Source organism: Centropristis striata, chromosome 19 (assembly GCF_030273125.1).
Source record: "Centropristis striata isolate RG_2023a ecotype Rhode Island chromosome 19, C.striata_1.0, whole genome shotgun sequence".
NCBI classification, from domain to species: domain Eukaryota; kingdom Metazoa; phylum Chordata; class Actinopteri; order Perciformes; family Serranidae; genus Centropristis; species Centropristis striata.
In genome coordinates this window covers 1,641,789-1,664,304 of record NC_081535.1, presented here as the reverse complement: position 1 = coordinate 1,664,304, position 22,516 = coordinate 1,641,789, and the positions used below count along the sequence as shown (strand labels likewise).

General features: G+C 38.3%; 1 protein-coding gene across 1 annotated transcript in view; it reads left to right on the top strand.

Moving 5' to 3' along the window:
* The window catches only part of whrna (whirlin a), a 296,475-nt gene that overhangs the window by 253,936 nt on the left and 20,023 nt on the right, over window positions 1-22,516 (top strand). Inside the window, 7 exon segments of the mRNA XM_059358134.1 lie at window positions 881-913; window positions 13,146-13,220; window positions 15,644-15,694; window positions 15,696-16,139; window positions 16,141-16,188; window positions 16,190-16,292; window positions 19,708-19,874. Coding sequence (XP_059214117.1) covers window positions 881-913; window positions 13,146-13,220; window positions 15,644-15,694; window positions 15,696-16,139; window positions 16,141-16,188; window positions 16,190-16,292; window positions 19,708-19,874 — 921 coding nt within the window.

The following is a 22,516-nucleotide window of genomic DNA, read 5'->3' as shown; positions in this document are numbered from 1 at the left end:
ATTTTTTTTTTCTCCCTCGAGGGTGACTGGTGGCGCCCCTCCAGCAGATGGCGCTATAGGGGACCGCCTATGTCGCCTAGAGCCGGCCCTGCCCTCAACACACGCTCCCTCATTTTTACACATCAGTTTATAAGCCAGGTGAAATATAAAATATAATGATAATAATAGATGATAAAAAATCCTCTATCCCCTCATATTTAGAACGGGTTATTGAGGTTTGAAAACGGCATTTTCCTCCATCGTCCAAGAGCTATAAACTATGAACACAAAGCTGAGTTAAGATATGAAACATGTTTTTAATAGAGCATAAAGACAGAAGTTTATGCCAGACAAAAGTTTGCGGTGCCACCAAACATTCTCACGGCAAGTTCACTTTTCATACATGTGGCGTGTGCAGAATAAACATCATACGCAGCGTTGGTACACGAGGCCTCTGGTCTGGATGTTTTGGGAGGGAAATGGTCGCTCTCTCTGCTCTGAATTAATATTCCATGTGCTGCTGTTTTTCTTCCATATTTGAAGGGGCAGCAACAGTTCAGTCTGGTACAAACAATTTTGATGGATGGACTGTTGCTGTTGCTGTTTTATTTTTCTCGTCTGCCTCGCTGTCTGTCTGTTCTGATGCCTGTATGTATGTGTGTGTGTGTGTGAGAGGCGGAGGGCGGTGTGATATATTTTGATGGATTATAACGGATCCGGCTGTAGCAGAGATCCCTCTCTGGCGTGGACTTTGTCAGGCTGAACGATGACATGTTTCAGTGCCTTCCTGTTGAGATTAAAGAGCGTGTGGTTTGATATTTGATAGGTTGTGTTTGTCTTCCACCTCGATAACCCTCTCACTCCCACCTCACCCCCAAAAACCTCCTCTCCACCTCCGTAGGAGCGGCTGCTGTGGCTGATAGATATGATGGAGGTAGGAGTCACTGCTGATAGTGATGAATACTTTACAACACAAACCCACACACACACACACACACAGGAAACACACTGATGTAAAGTCCATACACACACTCCGACTCTCACCTTGGTTTGTGGTTTTGCAGTGAATCTGTTTGCTGTGTCTTGTTTTTCCTCTCTGTGGCCTGATTTGGACGATAACTGCAGAGCTTTTAAAGAAAGTGCTGTTTTTCTCTCTGCAGTCCTAATGACCAGCAGAGCTAATAGACCGTGTTGTTGTGACTGTACAGGAAGTCTTTGCTTGTTTTTGTGTGGATGAGAAAACTGCTACAGAGACAAAAAGTCTTCTTTAAATACATTGAGAAGTGTAATATAAAATCGGGTTTATTAACCCTTTGATGCTCAACATATTTTAACCCCTTCTACTGCACAACATGGTCTTAAATGACCCTCATTCATTCCCTTCATGTTATTTAATGCTGCTGTGTGTTTCTGCGCTCTATCTTTTGATGTCAATTTTATGATTGAATATTCCAAGTATTCTTTAAATATCTTGTTTTTGATAACAACTGATCATTATTTCCATTTTGCCTCTCATACTTTATGAAGAAAAACAGTTTTAGCATTATTACATAGCTAGCTACTTGGCTAAGTGGCTTGCTAAGCTAATTACCTAACCAAGAAGTTAGCTAAGTAGTTAGCTTAGAAAGCTACTGAGCCAAAAAGTTAGCTAAGTAGTTAGTTTAGCAAGCTACTTACCCAAAAAGTTAGCTAAGTAGTTAGCTTAGCAAGCTACTTAGCTAAAAAGTTAGCTAAGTAGTTAGCTTAGTGGTTAGCTTAGCAAGCTACTTAGCTAAAAAAAAAGGATATGGGTCATTTTGACCCATGTTGTTCATTAGAAGAGTAGCAACACAAAAAGGGATTTAAAAAAAAAATTAATAAAGGAAAACATCAAATTAGGATGTATGATGATCAAAAACAAACTAATTGAGGAAAACCTGGAATACTGAATGATGAAAATAATTTATTGCAAAGAAATAGAACATAAAAACTCTGTCGGGTCACTTTAGACCATGTTGTGCATCAAAGGGTTAATATTGTAGCGTTTTTCAAATTTATGGTGTTTCAACTTTGTTTTTTATGTGCAGAAAACAGGTGGATAAACACATTACATTCATTTATTTATTTATTTATAATGACTCTATTATACAGGACAGTAATGACTCCTCAGAGGAAACTATTGTTCCAGCTGTATATCCAACTTGTTTTCACCACAGCAAAGCACATTAAAGTTCTGCTTTATTAATATTTATATATATCCTTTATTTAACCAGGTAAAAGTCTCATTGGGATGAAAAAAATTCTCTTTTCCAAGAGAGACCTGGCCAAGAAAGCAGCATAAAAAGAGACAAGTTACAACATTTAAACACAGTTATCATAAACAATAAATACAAATAAATCCAGCATGACAACAACAGTGAAGGAGCCTCAGTAGAGACTAAAAGAAGCATCACACTGACCAAGGGAAGAGGTTTCTTTATCCTTTAGAATCAATTTAAATTCACCGATTGTGATCAGTTCAGACAGTTTCAAGTCCTTTTGCAAATAGTTTCATATCACATTTTAGAATATATCGATATTTTTTTATAATGATATATCACCTAGCCCTACCGCCATCTACTGTAGGTACTACACTGATTTCAATTAAAAACCTGATAGGCTTTAGCATTTTAGAGTTATATGTAAAACAGAATGATTTCTCACTTTATGCATTTAAATTTTTAATTAGGAGACCATCCCCCTGTCCGCCCCTGCACATCTGTTCTGTTCATGTTTATGCTGAACTGACTTCTCAAAAAGATTAAAATGCAGTTTACCCTTTGGGACTGTATGCTGTATTCATTTTATAGGAGTCTACCCAGTGATTATAAGCATTTTGTGGGCCTGTTTATGATTTTGTGTCCTGATTTGTTATGATATTGAAGATGGTGAAGTGGTGTTTGGTAATTATGTCTTCCTATTGCTCATGGGAAATGCTACTGCTTGCAGACTTACAGCCAGTCCCTATTAAAGATTTTAATTTATTTTAATCTTCTCAAGGCCACACACCATTTGCCTGATGAAAGTTTAGCATCTGAATGTAATTTTGCAAGTCAGACAGTGTGTGGGAGTTTGCCTTAAACTTTTGATGTACTCCTCTCTCTCCGATCCACCTGTCTCAGGAAATAAATGTGCCAAGCGTTCTTCTGACAGACTACAAGCTATAATTAGTGCTACGTGTAGTCTGACATGTCTCAAGGCGCCATGATCACCAAACTGACACACTTACCATACTGAAAGATAAATGATTTGCAGTCTCTACTGAACAGAGAAGGCTGAACTTGCAGCTCTGATTTATTTGATATGAGAAGCAGCGAATGACTCGACATGGATCACAGATGTTAAACTGCAACAACAGTGGAAGCAATTGGGAATACTGCAAACACTAGTGATGTGCTCACAGATGCCTGATGGTGGAGGGTTGGGCGTATCTCAACCTTAACGATATTGGGAAAAAATGGCAATATAAATTAAAGCTGCAAGCAGAGATGAATGGGCGCCAATCGTTGAGGGAAACGAGGTAATCAACAACTCTCTGCTGAGTTCACTGACACCTCATGCAAGTCTCTATGGCAAACGGTTCATTAGTTGGGGGAAAAGGGGCGTGGTTAATCAAAAAGGGCGGGACTTTATGAAATATTGTTATGTAGAACTGTTCAGTGATGAACCATCATCATGCATGACAAGTTTGAGGAAGATTGGACAATGTATGGTCAAGTTATACAGTCTCATGTTTTATGCCAAAACGCCATATTTTGCCGCCATGCCACGCCCCCATAGTGTGACGGTCTGCAAAGCTTTTAGTAACTTTTGATGTCAAAGGCCTTTAGATAGTACTGAACAAGTCCGAAGTCAATCGGATTAAATCTGTAGGAGGAGTTTGTTAAAGTATGTGGCGTGGAAATGGCGAAAAACATCTAAAACGCCATTTTCAATCCAAGATGGCCGACTTCCTGTTCGTTTTTGGGTATGGCTTCTTGAGACTTTTTGGTGCGTCTCCCCATGATACATGGATGTACCAAATTTCGTGTCTCTATGACAAACCTGTTTTAGGGGCTCAATTCTAGGGGGCGCTAGTAGGTCATTTTAGCCACGCCCATTTCTGAAACCAATGAAATACGTACATTTTCAACGGGAATTGAATTTTGTCCCAAGTTTGGTGAGTTTTGCAATATGATAAAGCCCTCAAAAATGCCATTTATCTGCCTTTATAATAATAAACGGACCAATTTCAACAGGGTTCTCACACTAAATATTGTCATTGAATACAATCTGAGATTTCTAGGAATCAGCCAACAGCAGCATTGTGTTTGTCCAGCAGGCTGCTAACTGCCTTTGTGTGTCTATTTTTATGATGTTTGTGTTTGTGTACTGTATGTATGTCTGTGTGTGTGTGTGTGTGTGTGTGTGTGTGTGTGCAAGTGCATTGGTATCCAGCTGACTGTATACCTGCTTTGAGTGGTTCAGAAATCCAGTGTTTTTATCCTCCCAAACCAAACCTGGCGCTCTAATCTGCTTTACACAGCAGTGGTAGCAGCCACCCATGGGGACAAAACAGCACAAATAGACACACACAGACACACGGCAGAATAAAGACCAATACACACACACACACACACACACACACACTCTATCACACACACACTATCACACATGTAAATGTCGCTTCTCGGAGGGGGAAGCAGCAGAAAGCCAAAGAAAACCCATCAGAGGATCTGAAAGAGACGGACTGTTTGGTGGGAAAAAAAATGTGCCGACTGTGAACGGCTTATCTCAGCTGTCAGCTTAGAGACGGTGTGTGTGTGTGTGTGTGTGTGTGTGTGTGTGTGTGTGTGTGTGTGTGTGTGTTCATCTGTGCAATCAGTCGTCTTCATCCACAACAAAACACTCGGATGCTGACACATTTACTACATACCAACACATTTGGTTCTGAATTGTTGCCACATGTGTGAAACTGGACCGAACCAGACTCTGTCCAGCACTCAGCAGCAGGACTGTTTCCTGTATTCATTTTAATGTGATTGGTTGCAGATTTGCAGCCACTCCAGGGTTGATAAGGAGATGGTTTATATTTTCCTATTGCCCAATTGTGGTTGGACAATTGCAGAGATTGCCAATTGGCAATCTGATCAGACAGGCAGGCCACATTAAAGGGATACTATGCAGGACTTTTCTAAAATAGAACAGTGTATAATGTTATATTTGGATAATTATAATGCTGTGTAGATTGTTATATATGGATAATTATAATGCTGTGTAGAGTAAATGTGACTTCCAACCTTGCTGGAGATTTTGCAATCTTTTTTTCATACATGTTCGAGGGCAGTTTGGGTTTCCAGCAAGATCATTATAGTTAACGAAAACTAACGAAATAACGAAAACTAGAATTAAAAATACTTTTTTGTTAACTGAAATAAAATAAAACCAAGAGTTTTTTAAAAAACGATAACTAACTGAAACTGTATTTTGTGGTTACTAAACCAACTAAAACTAACTAAATTATAGTGAAAATGTCCTTCGTTTTCGTCTTTGTCAACTTTTTTCATCCGTAAACCTTTTTGGTTGATATGAAATCTATTTCATCTATCAGGTTTTATGACTTAATAAACTTATTGGGGCTGAGATGGATCAGACAAAGGAAATAAAGGAAACATTTATTGTGACCTTATTGAATCTGGACCCAACAAATACCCCATTACAAAACAACTACAACTAATAAAAACTAAACTACAACTAATAAAAATTTAACTAAAACTAGCAAACTCACTCTAAAAACTCATTAAAACTAACTGAATTTGTATCTTGTTTTAGGAGTTCATTTCTTGTTTTAAGTGTTCAACATGCTTATTTCTAGATTTAATAATCTTAACTTAAGAAATCTTGTCAAGGTAAATCTTTTTTATCTGGTTTTAGACCTTTAGATTTACTGTTTGATCTGGTTTTAGACCTTTAGATTTACTGTTTGATCTGGTTTTAGACCTTTAGATTTACTGTTTGATCTGGTTTTAGACCTTTAGATTTACTGTTTGATCTGGTTTTAGACCTTTAGATTTACTGTTTGATCTGGTTTTAGACCTTTAGATTTACTGTTTGATCTGGTTTTAGACCTTTAGATTTACTGTTTGATCTGGTTTTAGACCTTTAGATTTACTGTTTGATCTGGTTTTAGACCTTTAGATTTACTGTTTGATCTGGTTTTAGACCTTTAGATTTACTGTTTTACCTGGTTTTTAGACTAAACACCTTTTTTACAGTGTGTGTGTGTGTGTTTGCTCTTGGGCTTCCAACATACCAACCAGAGTGATTTTTTACAATAAACTCCAACAAAAATAATCCCACTGAATCATCACACTGTATCTCCAGAGACCCTGCCCTTTGCTTGTCTTTTCTTTCTTTTCATTTTGCTTCTGGTTGTCACCCTTTGGGCACCAGGCTGATCACACACAGCTCTGAGGAAACACAATTATAGGACGACAAAATGGCAAACAGACAAAGCTTCTTCTAAAACCAGAGTGAGTCTGGGGTTAGCTTTCACTTTTATCGAGCCGGAGACGAGGGTTTGAATGTTGTGTTTACAAACAGTAAGTTCCTGCATAGTGTATCTTTAAGCATTTATTTAAATGGTTACAGACTGACAGCCACTTCCTATTTAACATAGCCATCTTATGTGAGAATGATTTCTTTGAGCCCTGAAATGATGATTTTGCAGGTGAAATATTCCTTTAACCCTTTGGAGTTTGGGGCTATTTTGTTGGTTTTTGACTCTTTTTCATTCTGTCTCTATATGCAACTTAAATAATAATCACCATGTCATGCTGGTATCATTTTTTTCAGCACAAGCTCATTATTATCAAGTCATTTTGACTTACTGGATCAACATTTTGAAACACAAAAAACACACAAAACCACAGAAAAAATTACAAAAAACACAAATAAAAAACATCCAAAAAACACAAATAAAAAGCATCCAAAAAACACAAATAAAAAAACATCCAAAAAACACATTTTTTTTCTTCAAAAAACACACAGAAACACACATTAAAAAACACACAAAAAACACACACAAAAAAAACAACAACATAAAAACACACAGAACACACATAAAAACCACAAAACACACACAAAAACACAAAAAAAATTACAAAAAAGAAAAAATTACAAAAAATACAGATAAAACACAAGAAACAACAAAAACACACACAAAAGTAGCCCAAAATCACACAAAAAAACGTAAACACAAAAGATTGCATTAAAAAATGTTGAAACACACACTGCAAAATCTGAAAAAAATCTCTGCAAAAACAGTAAAATCATGTTCCACTTGGTGGTGGTGATTTTAACCTTTGCTGAAAAAGAGTTGAGGCTCTAAATGTGACATGGAAACTTGTGTAAAAGACAAAACTTTAGAGTTGAGCTGACAGCAGGAAACATGCTGCTGAACGTTTTTACCTCAGGAAGAAGTCAAAGAGCTCCGGAGCTTTCCTCGAGTCCAGAGGTAAAAAGTACCTTTAAATACCTTATTCTCACGTATCTTTTGCCAGTTAGACAGTATGCATATAACAGAATTAAACTGATAGCAGCAGAAAACAGGCCTCAACAGCAAGACTCAATCACACAGAGTAATATGAATAAGTCTGAAGGCTGGCATTGGTATAGGGGTAAGCAGTCCAAGACAACAGGCAAAGGTATCCTAACAGCACAAGGCAAAATCTAAGTCAAAGAGTACAGAAGAATGGTCCATAAGACACAAAGAAAACACAGGGAAGTAAAGGCTGGAACGCTTACTAATGCAGTAAACACGAGCTGGCATCAGGCAAAGGAAGCACTCAGATTAAATACACAAAGAAAATAAGGTCATTAGACGTGAAGTGAAACAAATCAGGATGAGGCAGATAATCACAATGGTGAGAAAGCTCACAAATACAAAGTAAAAAAAAAGCCATGACATAAGAGGTGAGAACTAATACAAAACGAGAACATTTCTAAAGAAATTGTGTGTGCTTGACTCTGGCCGTGACTCTCACCCATACATTATTAGATTATGATTTCAAAATGGAGAAGAGGAGGAAGTCATGTAAGATAATAAAGCAGGTTTTGGTGTGTGTGTGTGTGTGTCTGTCTGAAAATAGTCTAAAACTCGTCAGTTAGTGTCTAAAACTCGTCAGTTAGTGTCTAAAACTCGTCAGTTGGTGTCTATAACTCGTCAGTTTGTCTAAAACTCGTCAGTTAGTGTCTAGAACTCATCAGTTTGTGTCTAAAACTCGTCAGTTAGTGTCTAAAACTCATCAGTTAGTGTCTAAAACTCGTCAGTTAGTGTCTAAAACTCGTCAGTTTGTCTAAAACTCGTCAGTTAGTGTCTAGAACTCATCAGTTTGTGTCTAAAACTCGTCAGTTTGTGTCTATAACTCGTCAGTTAGTGTCTAAAACTCGTCAGTTTGTCTAAAACTCGTCAGTTTGTCTAAAACTCATCAGTTAGTGTCTGAAACTCGTCAGTTAGTGTCTAAAACTCGTCAGTTTGTCTAAAACTCATCAGTTAGTGTCTAAAACTCGTCAGTTTGTGTCTATAACTCGTCAGTGTCTAAAACTTGTCAGTTTGTGTCTAAAACTCGTCAGTTTGTGTCTAAAACTCGTCAGTTTGTGTCTAAAACTCGTCAGTTTGTGTCTAAAACTCGTCAGTTAGTGTCTAAAACTCGTCAGTTAGTGTCTAAAAATTATCAGTTTGTGTCTAAAAATCGTCAGTTTGTGTCTAAAACTCTTTTGGCTTTGGTAGCTAAGCAACCAAGGCCAGGTGGCGTCCACCAATCAGAGCAGAGAAATCAACTGAAATCAACTGCTCCTGTGAAGCCACCGACTGAGAGCGAAAAACATCAAAAAGTTCTCCTCCAACAGAAAGTATTCTAGTCCAAACCGTAGCTCCTATCATTGATCCGACTTCACTTTGAGCATCCTCAGTTCTTCCTGAACGTCTACATATGTGTTTTGTGAAGAAAAATGAAGAAATTGTCTTTTTAGAGCGATCAGAAGAAACTGGTAGCTCTGCTTTCCTCCAGAAATGTTCCCTCCTTTTTCCCATGGAGGTCTATGAGGCTGTGGGTGGTGTTGGTGGATCATCTGTGGTCCTACGCCCAAACTAGATCTCTTATTATAAAAAAAGATTCAAAATCACATTTTATGTTGGACTAAAGGACTAAAAAAGACACAAAATTACACAAAAAAGACACAAAAAGACATAAAATGACGAAAAAAAGTCACACAATTACCAAAAAAGACACAAAATCAGAAGACAAAATGACCACAAAAAAAAACACAGAAGAAGACACAAAATGACCAAAAAAAGACACAAGAAGACAAAATAACAAAAAAAAAAGACACAACAAAAGACACAAAATGACTTACAAAGACACAAAATGACCAAAACTGTTGTGCTAAACACACCAGAGCCAAATCAAACAGAGTCCCACTAGAATAAAAACCAGAGTTGATGACAGGATCACACACAATCACAAGATCACATTTATGTTGGTTTTTCTTTGTTTCTTTTTGGTTCTAAATGTTGATCCAGTAAGTCAGAATAAAAAATAAATTATTATCAGGTCATATAGGTGAAAAAAATATACCAACATGGCATTTAAACATGTTTTAAGTGGTGAATACAGGCAGGATGGAAATTATTTTTTTTTAAAAAGTAGCCCAAGACTCCATAGAGTAAGTTCTAACAGAAAGTGTGCAGCCTGTGGCCACAGAGCCAGACTTTGGCAGTGCAGGAGTTTGTTTATTTGTTTATTTGTGATCCATGGTGTCAAGCAGCAGACAGGAACAAACCTCCAGAATCAGGACTGTCAACAGCCGCTGCATCCAACGTGTCACGCAGCATGTTGTAGATATGCCGGAGAAGGGCCAAAACTGTGACATTGCCGAGATGTGTCATAGACACAGAACGAGTTGTTTTGCACTAGAACAAACTAGGCAGGGCAGATTTTAGTCCTCAGCAGATCTGACTCTGATCCCAGCAGTCAAACATGTCAAACACCTCCATACTGGTGTTATTCAGCCAACACTAAACATCACTACTGCCTGCATTTACTCTGCACTGGATGCAAATGATGCTCTGCAGAACTGGCTGACATGTTTCCTGCACGGATTGACACAAATGCTTCCACACACACTTGTCGAATGGACGATAAATTAAAATTGAGTGCCCATGTTGAGTATCCCGGCTCTCAGACACTTTCACTTTTTCTGCAGACTCAAAAAAAAGCAAACTGGGTGTCTGTTACCTTCTCCTTAGTCTAACATGTAGCTTCTACTAAATAAATTATTATGTTTTGTGGTTGAACAGTTGTAAAATATGTAGTTTTAGCATAAAATGCAACACTTTAAAATTTACTAGAATACTTTATGTCAAAACAACCTAATTAAATTGCTGAATATAATACTCTGTTTTCTGAATAATTAATATTATGTTCATTTTCATATGATAAAGGTCATCTTTTAGGCTAAACCACTTCAACCTAACTTTGTTTTGTTGGCTCAGCACAATTAATTCATGTACTTCACTATTTTAAAAAGTAGTTGTAACTACCCTATTAAATAAAGTAACTCTTAATGATATCATACACGTTTAAATAGCCCAAGAAAATTATGTTAGTATGTTACAATTACCCTTACAAATCTAGTTGGACCCCCTGACCCCTGGTAATTAATTAACAGTAACGCAAATACAAATAAAGCATTTTATTTAGGTGGAAATTATTTCCATAATTTTATTTCATTCTGGGAACAAGTTATTTTTTTGAGTGCAGACTCACTTCACTTAACCCTTAACAGGGCACTCATTGAAATACTTGCAAATTCCAAATTTCAACCGGAATATTATAATATCAACCTGGAGAATATTGGAGGATATTACATACAGCCAGAATGTGTAAAAACATATGCACCCGGGGGTGTTATATCTATATAACGTTATCTATAACTTTATTGACATGTTGCCGTGGATACGCATTGTTCTGCTTCTCTCCTGGTGACGGCTCGCCTTGTAAGTGACCTGTCAATCAAAGGTAGCCCCGCCCCAAATCATATGATTCTTTATCTTCTATTTTCTTCTAAATGGGGCCATTATTAGAACTATTGACATCAGATTGTCTTGAAGAAGATTTTTTACTAGTGATTGAGACCATAGTGTTGTCCTGAAAAACATTTCTGAGCTAATAAATCAAGTGACAAGTTGCTCATTTTGCATTGAAATGAATGGACAGAAATGTTTTTGCATGTTTTTTTGCAGCGCCCCCTGCTGGAATTTATGGTAGAATAATAAGACACTTCCTGGTTTGCCTCCCTGCTCAGACCTGGAGTTAGTGTCTAAAACTCAAATCTAACTAAAAAAAAGATTCAAAATCACATTTTATGTTGGACTAAAGTACTAAAAATACACAAAATGACCAAAATTGTTCCTCTAAACACACAAGAGCCAAATCACTTCCTGGTTTGCCTCCCTGCTCAGACCTGGAGGTTGCCGCCTGGTTTGAATCTATGCAACCAACCAACCGAACTTCTCCTTACGCGGACTGTACAGCAAACAAAGATTGCCGAAAACATTTCACATCAACGTCTCTTTGGTTTGCAGAACGTATAACGCCAGTATTTTTTTCTGCCAACTGCTGACTTCTGAATTGTTGTCTGTCTGTGTGGCACCAAACAAAATGATCCCTTGAGACAATAAAAATAAATGTGATCTTATCTTCCACCCCCACATACACTCTGTGGATGGTAACTATGAATGAAGACCCTCCTACATACACACCAACACACAGCGTGCTGGGCTGCTTACAGTGCAGAGCAGCATCTCCGCATGCAGAACGTCGATTGACTCTTGATAAATAAATGGTGTGTAAGTGCTCCCCGTGCAGCAGCGAGGGGTAATTAATCTGAATTGATGGGGCTTTTGTTTTGGTTTAGTGGCAGAGTTAAATGAAGGGCAGCGTTTCTCTGAACTCAGCTCGTCGCCTCTCCAATCACTCACAGATCTGCTGCAGATTGCCTCCTCTCCACCACGCCGCTGGGATCCAGCTGCCAAATCCTGCTTTGAACTCAGCTGATGGTTCTCTATCGATTTACCCGAATGCGTGTTTTGCTTTGCTAGAAGACATGATAGCTCTGTGTGTGTGTGTGTGTGTGTGTGTGTGTGTGTGTGTGTGTGTGTCTCATTTTATAAACCTCGAGACTGACAAGCATATGAGAACACATATTGACATCTTTCTTCTTTTCCGTGAGACGTGAAACATCCAGACCATTTAATTTACCGTTTGTTTTGGGACTAACACACATCTGTGTTTAACATCTGCTCACCAGCATTCTGTCTGCACTGCAAAAACCAACTGACAACAAATGAGAAATAAATAACTGGAATTAAGAAAATATATGTTTGAAACAAGTCAAATTATCTGCCAGTGCAGTAAGTACATTTTTCTTTGTAAGAATTCTTTAAGTAAGTAGCTAGCGGTAACATCACCTAACGGTAACTTCACCAAGTGGTAACTTCACCTAGTGGTAACCTCACCTAGCAACAGAAACACAGAGCTAATGGAAATATAGCGATATATGCTGAATATCTCAAAAAGAAAAAGAGAGGGTACCAAAGTCACATTGAGAAGCAACGGACGATGGAGGGGTTGCCAAAGTTTACAATGGTAAAAATGTGGGTCCCTCAAGAAAAGGGTTGGGAACCACTGATCTAACTAATCGTCAAAACCCCAAATTGCTCCCGATGCTGCGTTCATCGGTGTGTGAATGAATTCCCAATGGTGGCAGGTAGCCTCTAACACCAGTATGAATGTGTGTGTGTGAACGGGTGAATGAGCGTAGTGTGTAGTGTAATAGTGTAAATAGTGTAGTTTGGATAAAAGCGCTATATAATTGCACTCCATTTAAGATCATCTTTATGTATTTTTGGTTTCTGTCATGTTTTTGTCTGCTGTGTGATTTATTTTCTGTATTGTTCCTGTTTATAATATGTCTCCTATGGACCCTGAGTCTTGAATAAAAATTGATTGATTTAATCACTCTCTTCTTCCCTTCTCCCTCTCTGTTTTTCTGTCTCTTCTCTCTTTCTGTCTTCCTTTCCTTCTTCCTCCATTTCTTTCCTCCAGAACGACAGCGTGGTGGAGAGTAATGAGGGAGATCCTCCGGAGAGTCTGAACACGCTGCTGACCGACATCTCTCTGGTGAGACAGCCACAGGCTGACAAAGATGGATGCCTCACTGGGGAGGAGGGAGAAGGGGTGGTGGGAAAAATAGGGGGAAAGAAAAAACGGAGAGAAGAGGGAGAGGGAGGTACTTGGCTGACCTGCAGGCTTTGTGTTGTGGATTGAGGTGGATCAGAACAAGTGTTTGCACCAAATGAGAACAAGAGAGAGAAAAGTAGAGCTTTGTGAGAGAAAGTATCGACAGAGCAACTTGTCTTTGTTGCACAGAAAGAGGAGAGGAGAAACGGATCACACTGTAAAAAAGGTGTTTAAAACCAGATCAAACAGTAAATCTGAGGGAAATAATCTTGCTGCATGGACAGATAATTTACCTTGACAAGATTTATTAAATTAAGATGATTAAATCTAGAAATAAGCATGTTGAACACTTAAAATAAGAAATTAACTCTTAAAACAAGATAAATGATCTAACACTTCTAAATCTAACAGGTTTTTTTTTATCTTGGTTAGAAACGACTTTAATTTATCTTGTTTTAAGAGTTATTTCTTATTTTAAGGACAATTTTTTCTGTTTTTCTGACTATTTTTTTTCTGTTTTTCTGACTATTTTTTCTGTTTTCGAAGTAATTTTTTTCCTCGTTTTCTGAATATTTTTTTTCCCTTTTTCTGACTCATTTTTTTCTGTTTTTCTGACAATTTTTTCTGTTTTTTTACTCATTTTTTCTGTTTTTTATTAAATCTTTAAATAAGCATGCTGAACACCTAAAATAAGGAATTAACTCTTAAAACCAGATGAAAGTCACTCTGCTCGGGCCAGTTGATCACTGCTGGCAGCTTTAATTTGTCTGGTTTTAAGAGTTAATTTCTTATTTTAAGTGTTCAACATGCTTATTTCTAGATTTAATAATCTTAATTTAATAAATCTTGTCAAGGTAAATTATCTGTCCATGCAGCAAGATTATTTCCCTCAGATTTACTGTTTGATCTGGTTTTTAGACCTTTTTTTACAGTGCTCCTACCTCTCCGTCTCTGCAGAAAGGAACAGCTTACAGGTGCACTTTAGGGTAAAAAAAAAGAAAAGTTTCCAGTTTCCAAAGCAACAGGAGATCTGAGGAGGTGTCATGGTTTATCAGCAGGAGATAAGAGGAGGGTCAAGGAGTAAAGCTTTTAGTCTGCAGTAGTCACAGGCCACCTGCCACTCAAATCATCCCTCACTTTTCTTTTGGAAACTTTCTTCATGTCTCTTTTCATTGGCTGGTGAGCCACTCATGTGTCAGTGTTCATCCCACTGTTCACTTTGTGTTTGAGCACGTTGAAACAGGACCCCAGAGGAATCAAACAGCCAGGAGCTTCGTTTCCTGCTGGTTTGGATGATTTAAACTTCTTCAAGACACATGTTACTGTCACAGAAACTGTCTGGATGGTTAAACAGGAGTCTGTAAGAGTTGTGGAAGTGAAAACTGGGTTTTAACTTTGTTTGTACTTTCTTTACAGGTTAAAAATGACAAAATAAAAATACACAAAGTCTAATCAATACAACCCCAAAGACTTGATAATTAGAGTAAAATGTGTTCTAATAAGCGACACTTTATAGAATAATCACATTTTTTGTTGCAAAGTATAGCAATGAAACTATCATCTTTTTTGTACAAATTTGATCTTACTTCCAAACTTTAGGCCTGGAGTGTGTATATATATATATATATACATTGTCGTGGCAATCTTGACAACTGCACTAAGTTAATGGGTGAGCTGGCCAAACACAAAGCGCTCAGTACTCTGTTCAGCAAGTTTTATTAGCACATTCGTGTTCCATACACCGCACAATCCCGAATGGCTCTTTTACAGTACAACAAAGTCCCGTACACCGCTCGACTTATATCTGTTGTATTTCCCAACATTGATTCTTCACCAACGTGGCCCTATCTTCCTGCCCTATACATGACATCAGGACAGAGCCCCCTGATCTACATGTTCCCCTCAATCATGGTGTTATCAGAGTTAACTTCACAAGTTCCCACAAGGCCTAGCGTTTTGAATATCAAGTAGGTCACCGCCTACTTCATGTCCCACCATGCAGGAAACACCAAATTTCCTTCACAATATATTCTACAGGCCAAAAGGTTGGAAGCAAGATCAAATGTGTACAGAAACAAATGATAGCTTCATTGCTATACTTTGCAACAAAATAAAGGTGATTATTCTATAAAGAGTCACTTATTAGAACACATTTTGACTCTAATTATCAGGTCTTTGGGTTTTTATTGCTGAGACTTTGTGTTTCCTTCTTTCCTTAATGTATAAGTCTGAACTCTTGTTTCTTTTGTCAGAGATATGAACACAGTTTTATTGGGATATTTATATCCAAACTCTCCAATCCCTACATTGTTCTTTATGTTTACCCCCCTATAATCAATGATGAATCTATGTTCTCACTTTAGGACGATGTTCAGTCCACCCCAGCCGAGTCCCCCCCCTCCTTCAAGCCCCCGCCCCCCCCCGGGGGTGCAGCGGCGCCCGACTAGACGAGATCAGCTCAACAAATGTCCCTCGTCTGAGTCCTCCCACTCAGGCCTGTACTTCACGGCCCCGGCCCCTCACCACCACCGCCCCACAGAGCCCGGACCCCACCCCGGCCCCGGCCCTGGCCCTGGCCCCGGACCCCTCCCCGGGTCGCCCTCCCTGCACCACAGACGGGAGCACCCCAGGGACCCGTCCCGGGACTACGCGGTCATCAGAAAGAGAGACCCCCCGGTACCGTCCAAGAAAGAACAAATAGCAGCAGCTCAGTTGTCTCGAGTCACTCAGCACCACATCGGGCCCTTCCCTCGGGTCCAGTCCCCCCGAGTCCAGTCCCCCAGCAGCAGGGGCCCCAAACCTGCTGCCCCGTCACCTTCACCTCCTCCTCCTCCTCCTCTCCCTGCTCCTCCTCCCCCGCCCCCCCTCCCTCCCTCTTAAACCCCTGTCTATGTCCAGAGCGGCCCCCCCCCTCCTCTCCGGGCTCTAAGCAGCGATTCGTCACCGTGGAGGTCCACCGGCCCAACGCCGAGCCCGACGTCAACGAGGTGCGCCCGCTGCCCCAAGCTCGAGGTGAGAGAAGGAACATGCACGTTTTATTTGTGTCTGCAAATCAATAACATGCTACGTATTGATTCAATCTGATTGTACACTTTAAAAAAAGGTGTTTAGTCTAAAAACCAGATAAAACAGTAAATCTGAGGGAAATGATCTTGCTGCATGGACAGATAATTTACCTTGACAAGATTTCTTAAATTAAGATTATTAAATCTAGAAATAAGCATGTTGAACACTTAAAATAATAAATTAACTCTTAAAACAAGATAATTTATCTAACACTTGTAAAACATGGAGCTCTGGAAGTAAAATTAGTATAATATAATAAAAAAAGTATAATTTGTGTCTGCAAATGGAAGAAAAAAAAGTACAAAAATTAGGTGTATTTGGCTTAAAAATAGCAGAATTATCTGCCAATGGAACAAGAACATTTGGCTTGCCAAGACTTTCCAAAACAAGTGAAAATATCTAATGAACCCAAAAAATACCTTAGAACATGGGTCTCAAACTGTGGCCCTCATGACAATATGTTGTGGTCCCCACCTTGATATGAAAGTTTCATGTGAGTTTTATATGAATGGCACTTTACTGTGTTGTGACTTAGATTTCAGTTTTTGCAGTGTATTGATTAAATCTGATTGGTTTTGCTCTGTTGCTTCTACTTTAACAGAAAGTCCCTCTCTCCTATAAAAACACAACCCAGATTTTTAGATTTGTCCTGAAAAAGGATCAGATTTTAAGATTTAACACAAGATTAAAAGCTTATTAAGATTAGTGATGTTTTGCATGCAGTGGCAATCTTACACCGTGTTCTGGGTAATTGCTCATTTCCACACATTAGGCCAAGTAAATACATATTTGAAGAGATTATACGCATGATATTTATACACAGATCACATCATACTGCATATTCACTCTTTTTAATGCAGAACACCCAGCACCAGTGAATGAATCCCAATCTCATTTATCTAAAATGCTGCATCAACATCAAGCAAAGTGACTGTAGATTAAACCTAACTTCTCAGCTAACTCAGGTACCTTTACATTTCTTTGAATGTTAATTACAAAATAAATAATAGTTTCAAGTCATTTAGCATAACTGTATCCCAAATCAGACACCATTCGGCTGAGATTCTATCAAAATTTCACATTAACTACTAATATAAATGATCATATTGTGCTTCCAGTTAATTAAATGGTGTGAAACTAAAGTCAAATTTATTATCTTTTGAACGGTTTATTGTTTTAACCGTGTACGTTAGCCTCAGGTTTACCCTCGGCTAAAGGACGCTAACGCCGGCGAATTAGCCGTGCACTAACTGTATCTAATATCTGACACTTGGATCTCCTCTCTGTAAAACAATGGAGTCTTTCTGGATTAATTGGATGTTTCTGGGTAATCCAAATAAATATCACCGTTATCAACCATCGTTATCAGCACACCTGGACCGTACTTCTGTCCTTCACAATAAAATACAGGACAGTAAAAATAAAGACTAACCAACCAACCAACCAACCATCCGACCACCCATCCAACCAGCCATACAACCATCCAACCACCCATCCAACCAACCATCCAATCACCCAGCCAACCAACCATACAACCACCCATCCAACCAACCAAGCATCCAACCACCCATCCAACCACCCATCCAACCAACCAACCAACCACCCATCCAACCAACCAACCATCCACCCATCCAATCATCCAACCATCCAACCACCCATCCCACCAACCATCCAACCACCCATCTAACATCCAACCAACCATCCAACCACCCATCCAACCAACCAACCAACCAACCAAACAACCATCCAACCAACCAACCAACCATCCAACCAACCAACCAACCAACCAACCAACCAACCAAACAACCATCCAACCAACCATCCAACCACCCATCCAACCAACCAACCAACCAACCAACCAACCAACCAACCATCCCTCCCATCACACCCGGACCGTACTTCTGTCCTTCACAATAAAATACAGAACAGTAAAAATAAAGATCAGTAAAAAAAAAGATTGTTGCCTGAGCGTTCTTACTGCTTTCTCTTATCAGAGTTACTTTCATATTGTAATTAGACATGTAAATAAATTAAATTTCACGTGTAGATTGTTAAATATGTATAAATCAGTTATACCTACACTGGTGGTGGAGATCTTATTATAAATGACTGTGAAAACACCGGAAAGTGTGACATTGTAGATGTGTCCAATTTGGGATACAGTCTCTATAGTTTCAAGTTCTGGTCCCACTCAGACTAAAATAAATGTGCTGCTTTTGCGGCACGACTACCTTTTGATTGACAGGTGGCTACCACAGCCACCCGTCAATCAGGATAGAGGCTCAGCAGTGTGTGTCCATGGTTACTGTGTACATTGCAATAGCTGTGAACATGTTCTAGGGATTTGGGATTTTTATCTCATCTTAGAACTGTGACCCTTACACTGTTTGGTTTCCAGTCAATCAAAGTTATCTGTAACATCCACAAACAAACAGGTGACGTCACGGTGGCCCTATCCTCATTTTGTAGTTCATTCACCTTGTAAAAATGAAGAACCCAACAACAACTTCCAAAACCTCCAAGCCAGTTCATGTTTGATAATGATGGATGTAAAGTAAAACCAGGTCAAATATATTTAATGTGAAGATATCAAACTAGATGTTTTCCTGATTTTACCTCTTACCTCCTGTTATATTTGCAACATTTAAATCAGGGGTCTCAAACTCAAATTACCTAGGGGCCCCTGGAGGCAGTATGAAAATGACCAAAAAAAGACACAAAATTACAAAAAAAGACACAAAATGACTGAAAAAAGACACAAAATGACCCAAAAATACACAGAATTACCAACAAAAGACACAAAATTATTTTAAAAAGACATAAAATTACCAAAAAAGACACAAAAGTACCAAAAAGACACAAAGTTACAAAAAAGACACAAAATTACAAAAAAAGACACAAAATGACAGAAAAAACTAAATTACTTAAAGAAGAAACAAAATGACCAAAAACGACACAGAATGACCAAAAAAGACACAAAATTATTTAAAAAGACACAAAATTATTAAAAAAGACACAAACTTAGCAAAAAAAACACAGAATTACCAAAAAATACACAAAATTACCAAAAAATACACCAAATTATTTAAAAAAGACACAAAATTATTTAAAAAGACACAAATTTATTAAAAAAAGACACAAAATTACAAAAAACAGACACAAAATTACCAAAAAAAGTTCCATTCATATAAAACTCACATTAAACTTTCATATCAAGGTGGGGGCCACAAAATATCGTCACGAGGGCCATGAGACCCCTGATTTAAAGGCCTGACCATGGACGCTGTGTTGACTCCTGTCTGTCTGTCTGTCTGTCTGTCTGTCTGTCTGTCTGTCTGTCTGTCTGTCTGTCTACCACTAGGTGGCGCTCTGTCTCAGCTGTCAGACAGCGGTCAGACCCTCAGCGAGGACAGTGGCGTGGACATCGCCGAGTCGGGACACGTCAGCAAGGACAGCAGCCCCCATTCCTCACGCAGCCGCCACCCCCGAGACCCTCCGGGGCCCGGGGGGGACCACCCCTCCAAACCGGTGAGGGGGGGCTCAGAGCCGCTCAGAGACAGACAGGAAGCATTAATGATTCACTGTCAAACTCTCAGGAGGACTAATGTCTTCAGATGATTTGAGTCTGTGTCGTGTTGTATTTCTGTCTTTGTGAGGACATTCCTGGAAAAAACTACAACACATTCGGAACATGTGGACATTTTTGGAATTGAAGAATGATTTGTAGAAAGAGAAATAATTTGTTTCAATTGAGGACATTTTCCAAAGTAAGAGCGTTTTAGGTAGTGATGTCCCAATGAAGCTTCATGAACCACTTTCTTTATTTTCTGAGTCCACCAGATGGAGCTCTTGATTTAAGGAAAGAGGCTCAAGCTATGGTAACAGAGTGTTCTTTCATCTCTTTGTTGAACAGAGAGCTCCATCTAGTGGACTCAGAGAATAAAGAAAATGGTTCATGAAGCTTCATTTGCACATCACTAGTTTTCTTTAACTGCAAATTCAACCTCAGCTCTTATAATAACTCAATAATAGACTATGCAGTCATAATACAGAAACCTAATGCATAAAACAAACCCTTAAGAATATAATGTCCCCATTGAAACCCATTAAAAAAAGGCTTATATCAAGCTTTCAACATAGAGTCCTTGTTTTAAAATTTTAGTTTTTACTAGTGATGTTCCAATGAAGCTTCATGAACCATTTTCTTTATTTTCTGAGTCCAATAGATGGCGCTCTCTGTTCAACAAAGAGCTGAAAGTTCAATCAGTTACCATAGCTTGAGCCTTTTTTCTTCAAACCAAGAGCGCCATCTAGTGGACTCAGAAAATAAAGAAAATAGTTCATGAGGTTTCATTGGGACATCACTATTATTTTTCCTTTAGACTAATTGAAAGGTTATTTATACATTTTTAATGGCAAAACAAAATACTGACTCCATATTTGAACATGATGACATTTTTGGAAATTGAAGAACTTCTTCTGAATATTTCAAGAACTTTAGGCCATTGTTAGTCTACCAGTGAGCCACTTTGTAGAGTAATGACATTACTTACTTAATTATAATGACATTGACATTACAATCTACCAATCCTCATCCAATCATCCAAAAAGCTCACTGGTTGTATAATAAGGCCATGCAGAATAAGGCATTAATAACTACTGAATAATGACTCATTAACCCTTAATAGGACACTCATTGAAATACTTGCAAATTCCAAATTTAAACCCTAGAGAATATTGGAGGATATTACATACAGCCAGAATGTGTAAAAAAACATACGAAAATAATATTTTGAGAAAAAAGTTTACCAGATTAATGTGGCAAATCTATGAGAAAAAAAATGCGAAGATTTATGAGATTTAAAGTGATGAATCTGGGAGAAAAAAGCTACTTTTTCCCACTTTTTTCTCGTAAATCTGCGACTTTTTTCACGCAAATTTGCCACTTTAAATCTCTTAAATCTGCACATTCTTTTCTCGTAGATTTTCCACTTTAATCTAGTAAATTTGCAACTTTTTTCTTGAAATATTACCTGAAGTTACCAAATATAGTTCTTTGCCTGATAAAGGGTTTAAGAGCCAATATGTGACTTATTTGCATGCTAATAAGCAACTAATTAATATTATGTCACTCATATTATGTCAATCATTATGTCACTTTGGGTCCTCACAAGTACAGAAGTAGAACCGAGTGTGTCGGCTGTAAAACTAACCAGGACTTCCAGGTTGATGAAGTGAGTTTGTTGCTAATCCTCGTTGTCAAACCTAACTGTGATCTCTTCTCTCCTCCTCTGTTTGTCACACAGACTCTTTCCTTTGTTCCACTCATTCATTGTTTATTTCTCATTCATGTCATTCATGAGTCACATGATCCATCACTTGTGTAGCGTTATGAAACTCTCAGTCTGCTCTCTGCTTCTTATTGATTGATGGAAGAAATAACAAGTAAGGACGTGGGAGGAGCCTGATTATTTATGATGACGGGACTCTTTAGATTTAATGTCTTTTTTACATTAGAATTATTAGGCAGGAAATGTGAAGGCTGAATCGACTTTGTGTCATAAAAAAAGCTACATTTTATTATAAATGTGCCAAGCATTTACCTTCTATTTGCTCCTGAAGGGGCTGAGAAGAGAAAAACCATCATAAATACGTCCCTAAATTAACTTAAAGATATTTGTTTAAGACTTGTTGTGGCGTATTTATCCTTATGTCAGTCAGGCACACAACAGCTCAACTGGTACAGAATAGTCAGAAGTAGTGAGCAAGTATGTAAATACAGTTCTAGAGTCACTAAAGAAAATATTACAAGCCAAATATGATGTAAAAAAAAAATGATCAACAAGCCTGTGAGCCACAGGCTTCTGTAGCTGAGTGTGTTTTCTCATAAAGGAACTTCATTGATTGGCTTTTCCTAAAAAAAACTTCAACAACATGCTTCTTGAGATTTCCTGTCCATATTCTAAGAAAAATGGGCTTATTAGCATGCAAATCAGTAACATATTGTCTCTTAATGAGTCATTATTCAGTAGTTATTAATGCCTTATTCTGCATGGCCTTATTATACAACCAGTAAGACATTAAACCTCTGAAGTCTGTCCACATGCATGGCTCCTTTTTCTCCACACAAACTTGGCAATCAGTCAGAAAATGACCAAAAAAAGAAACAA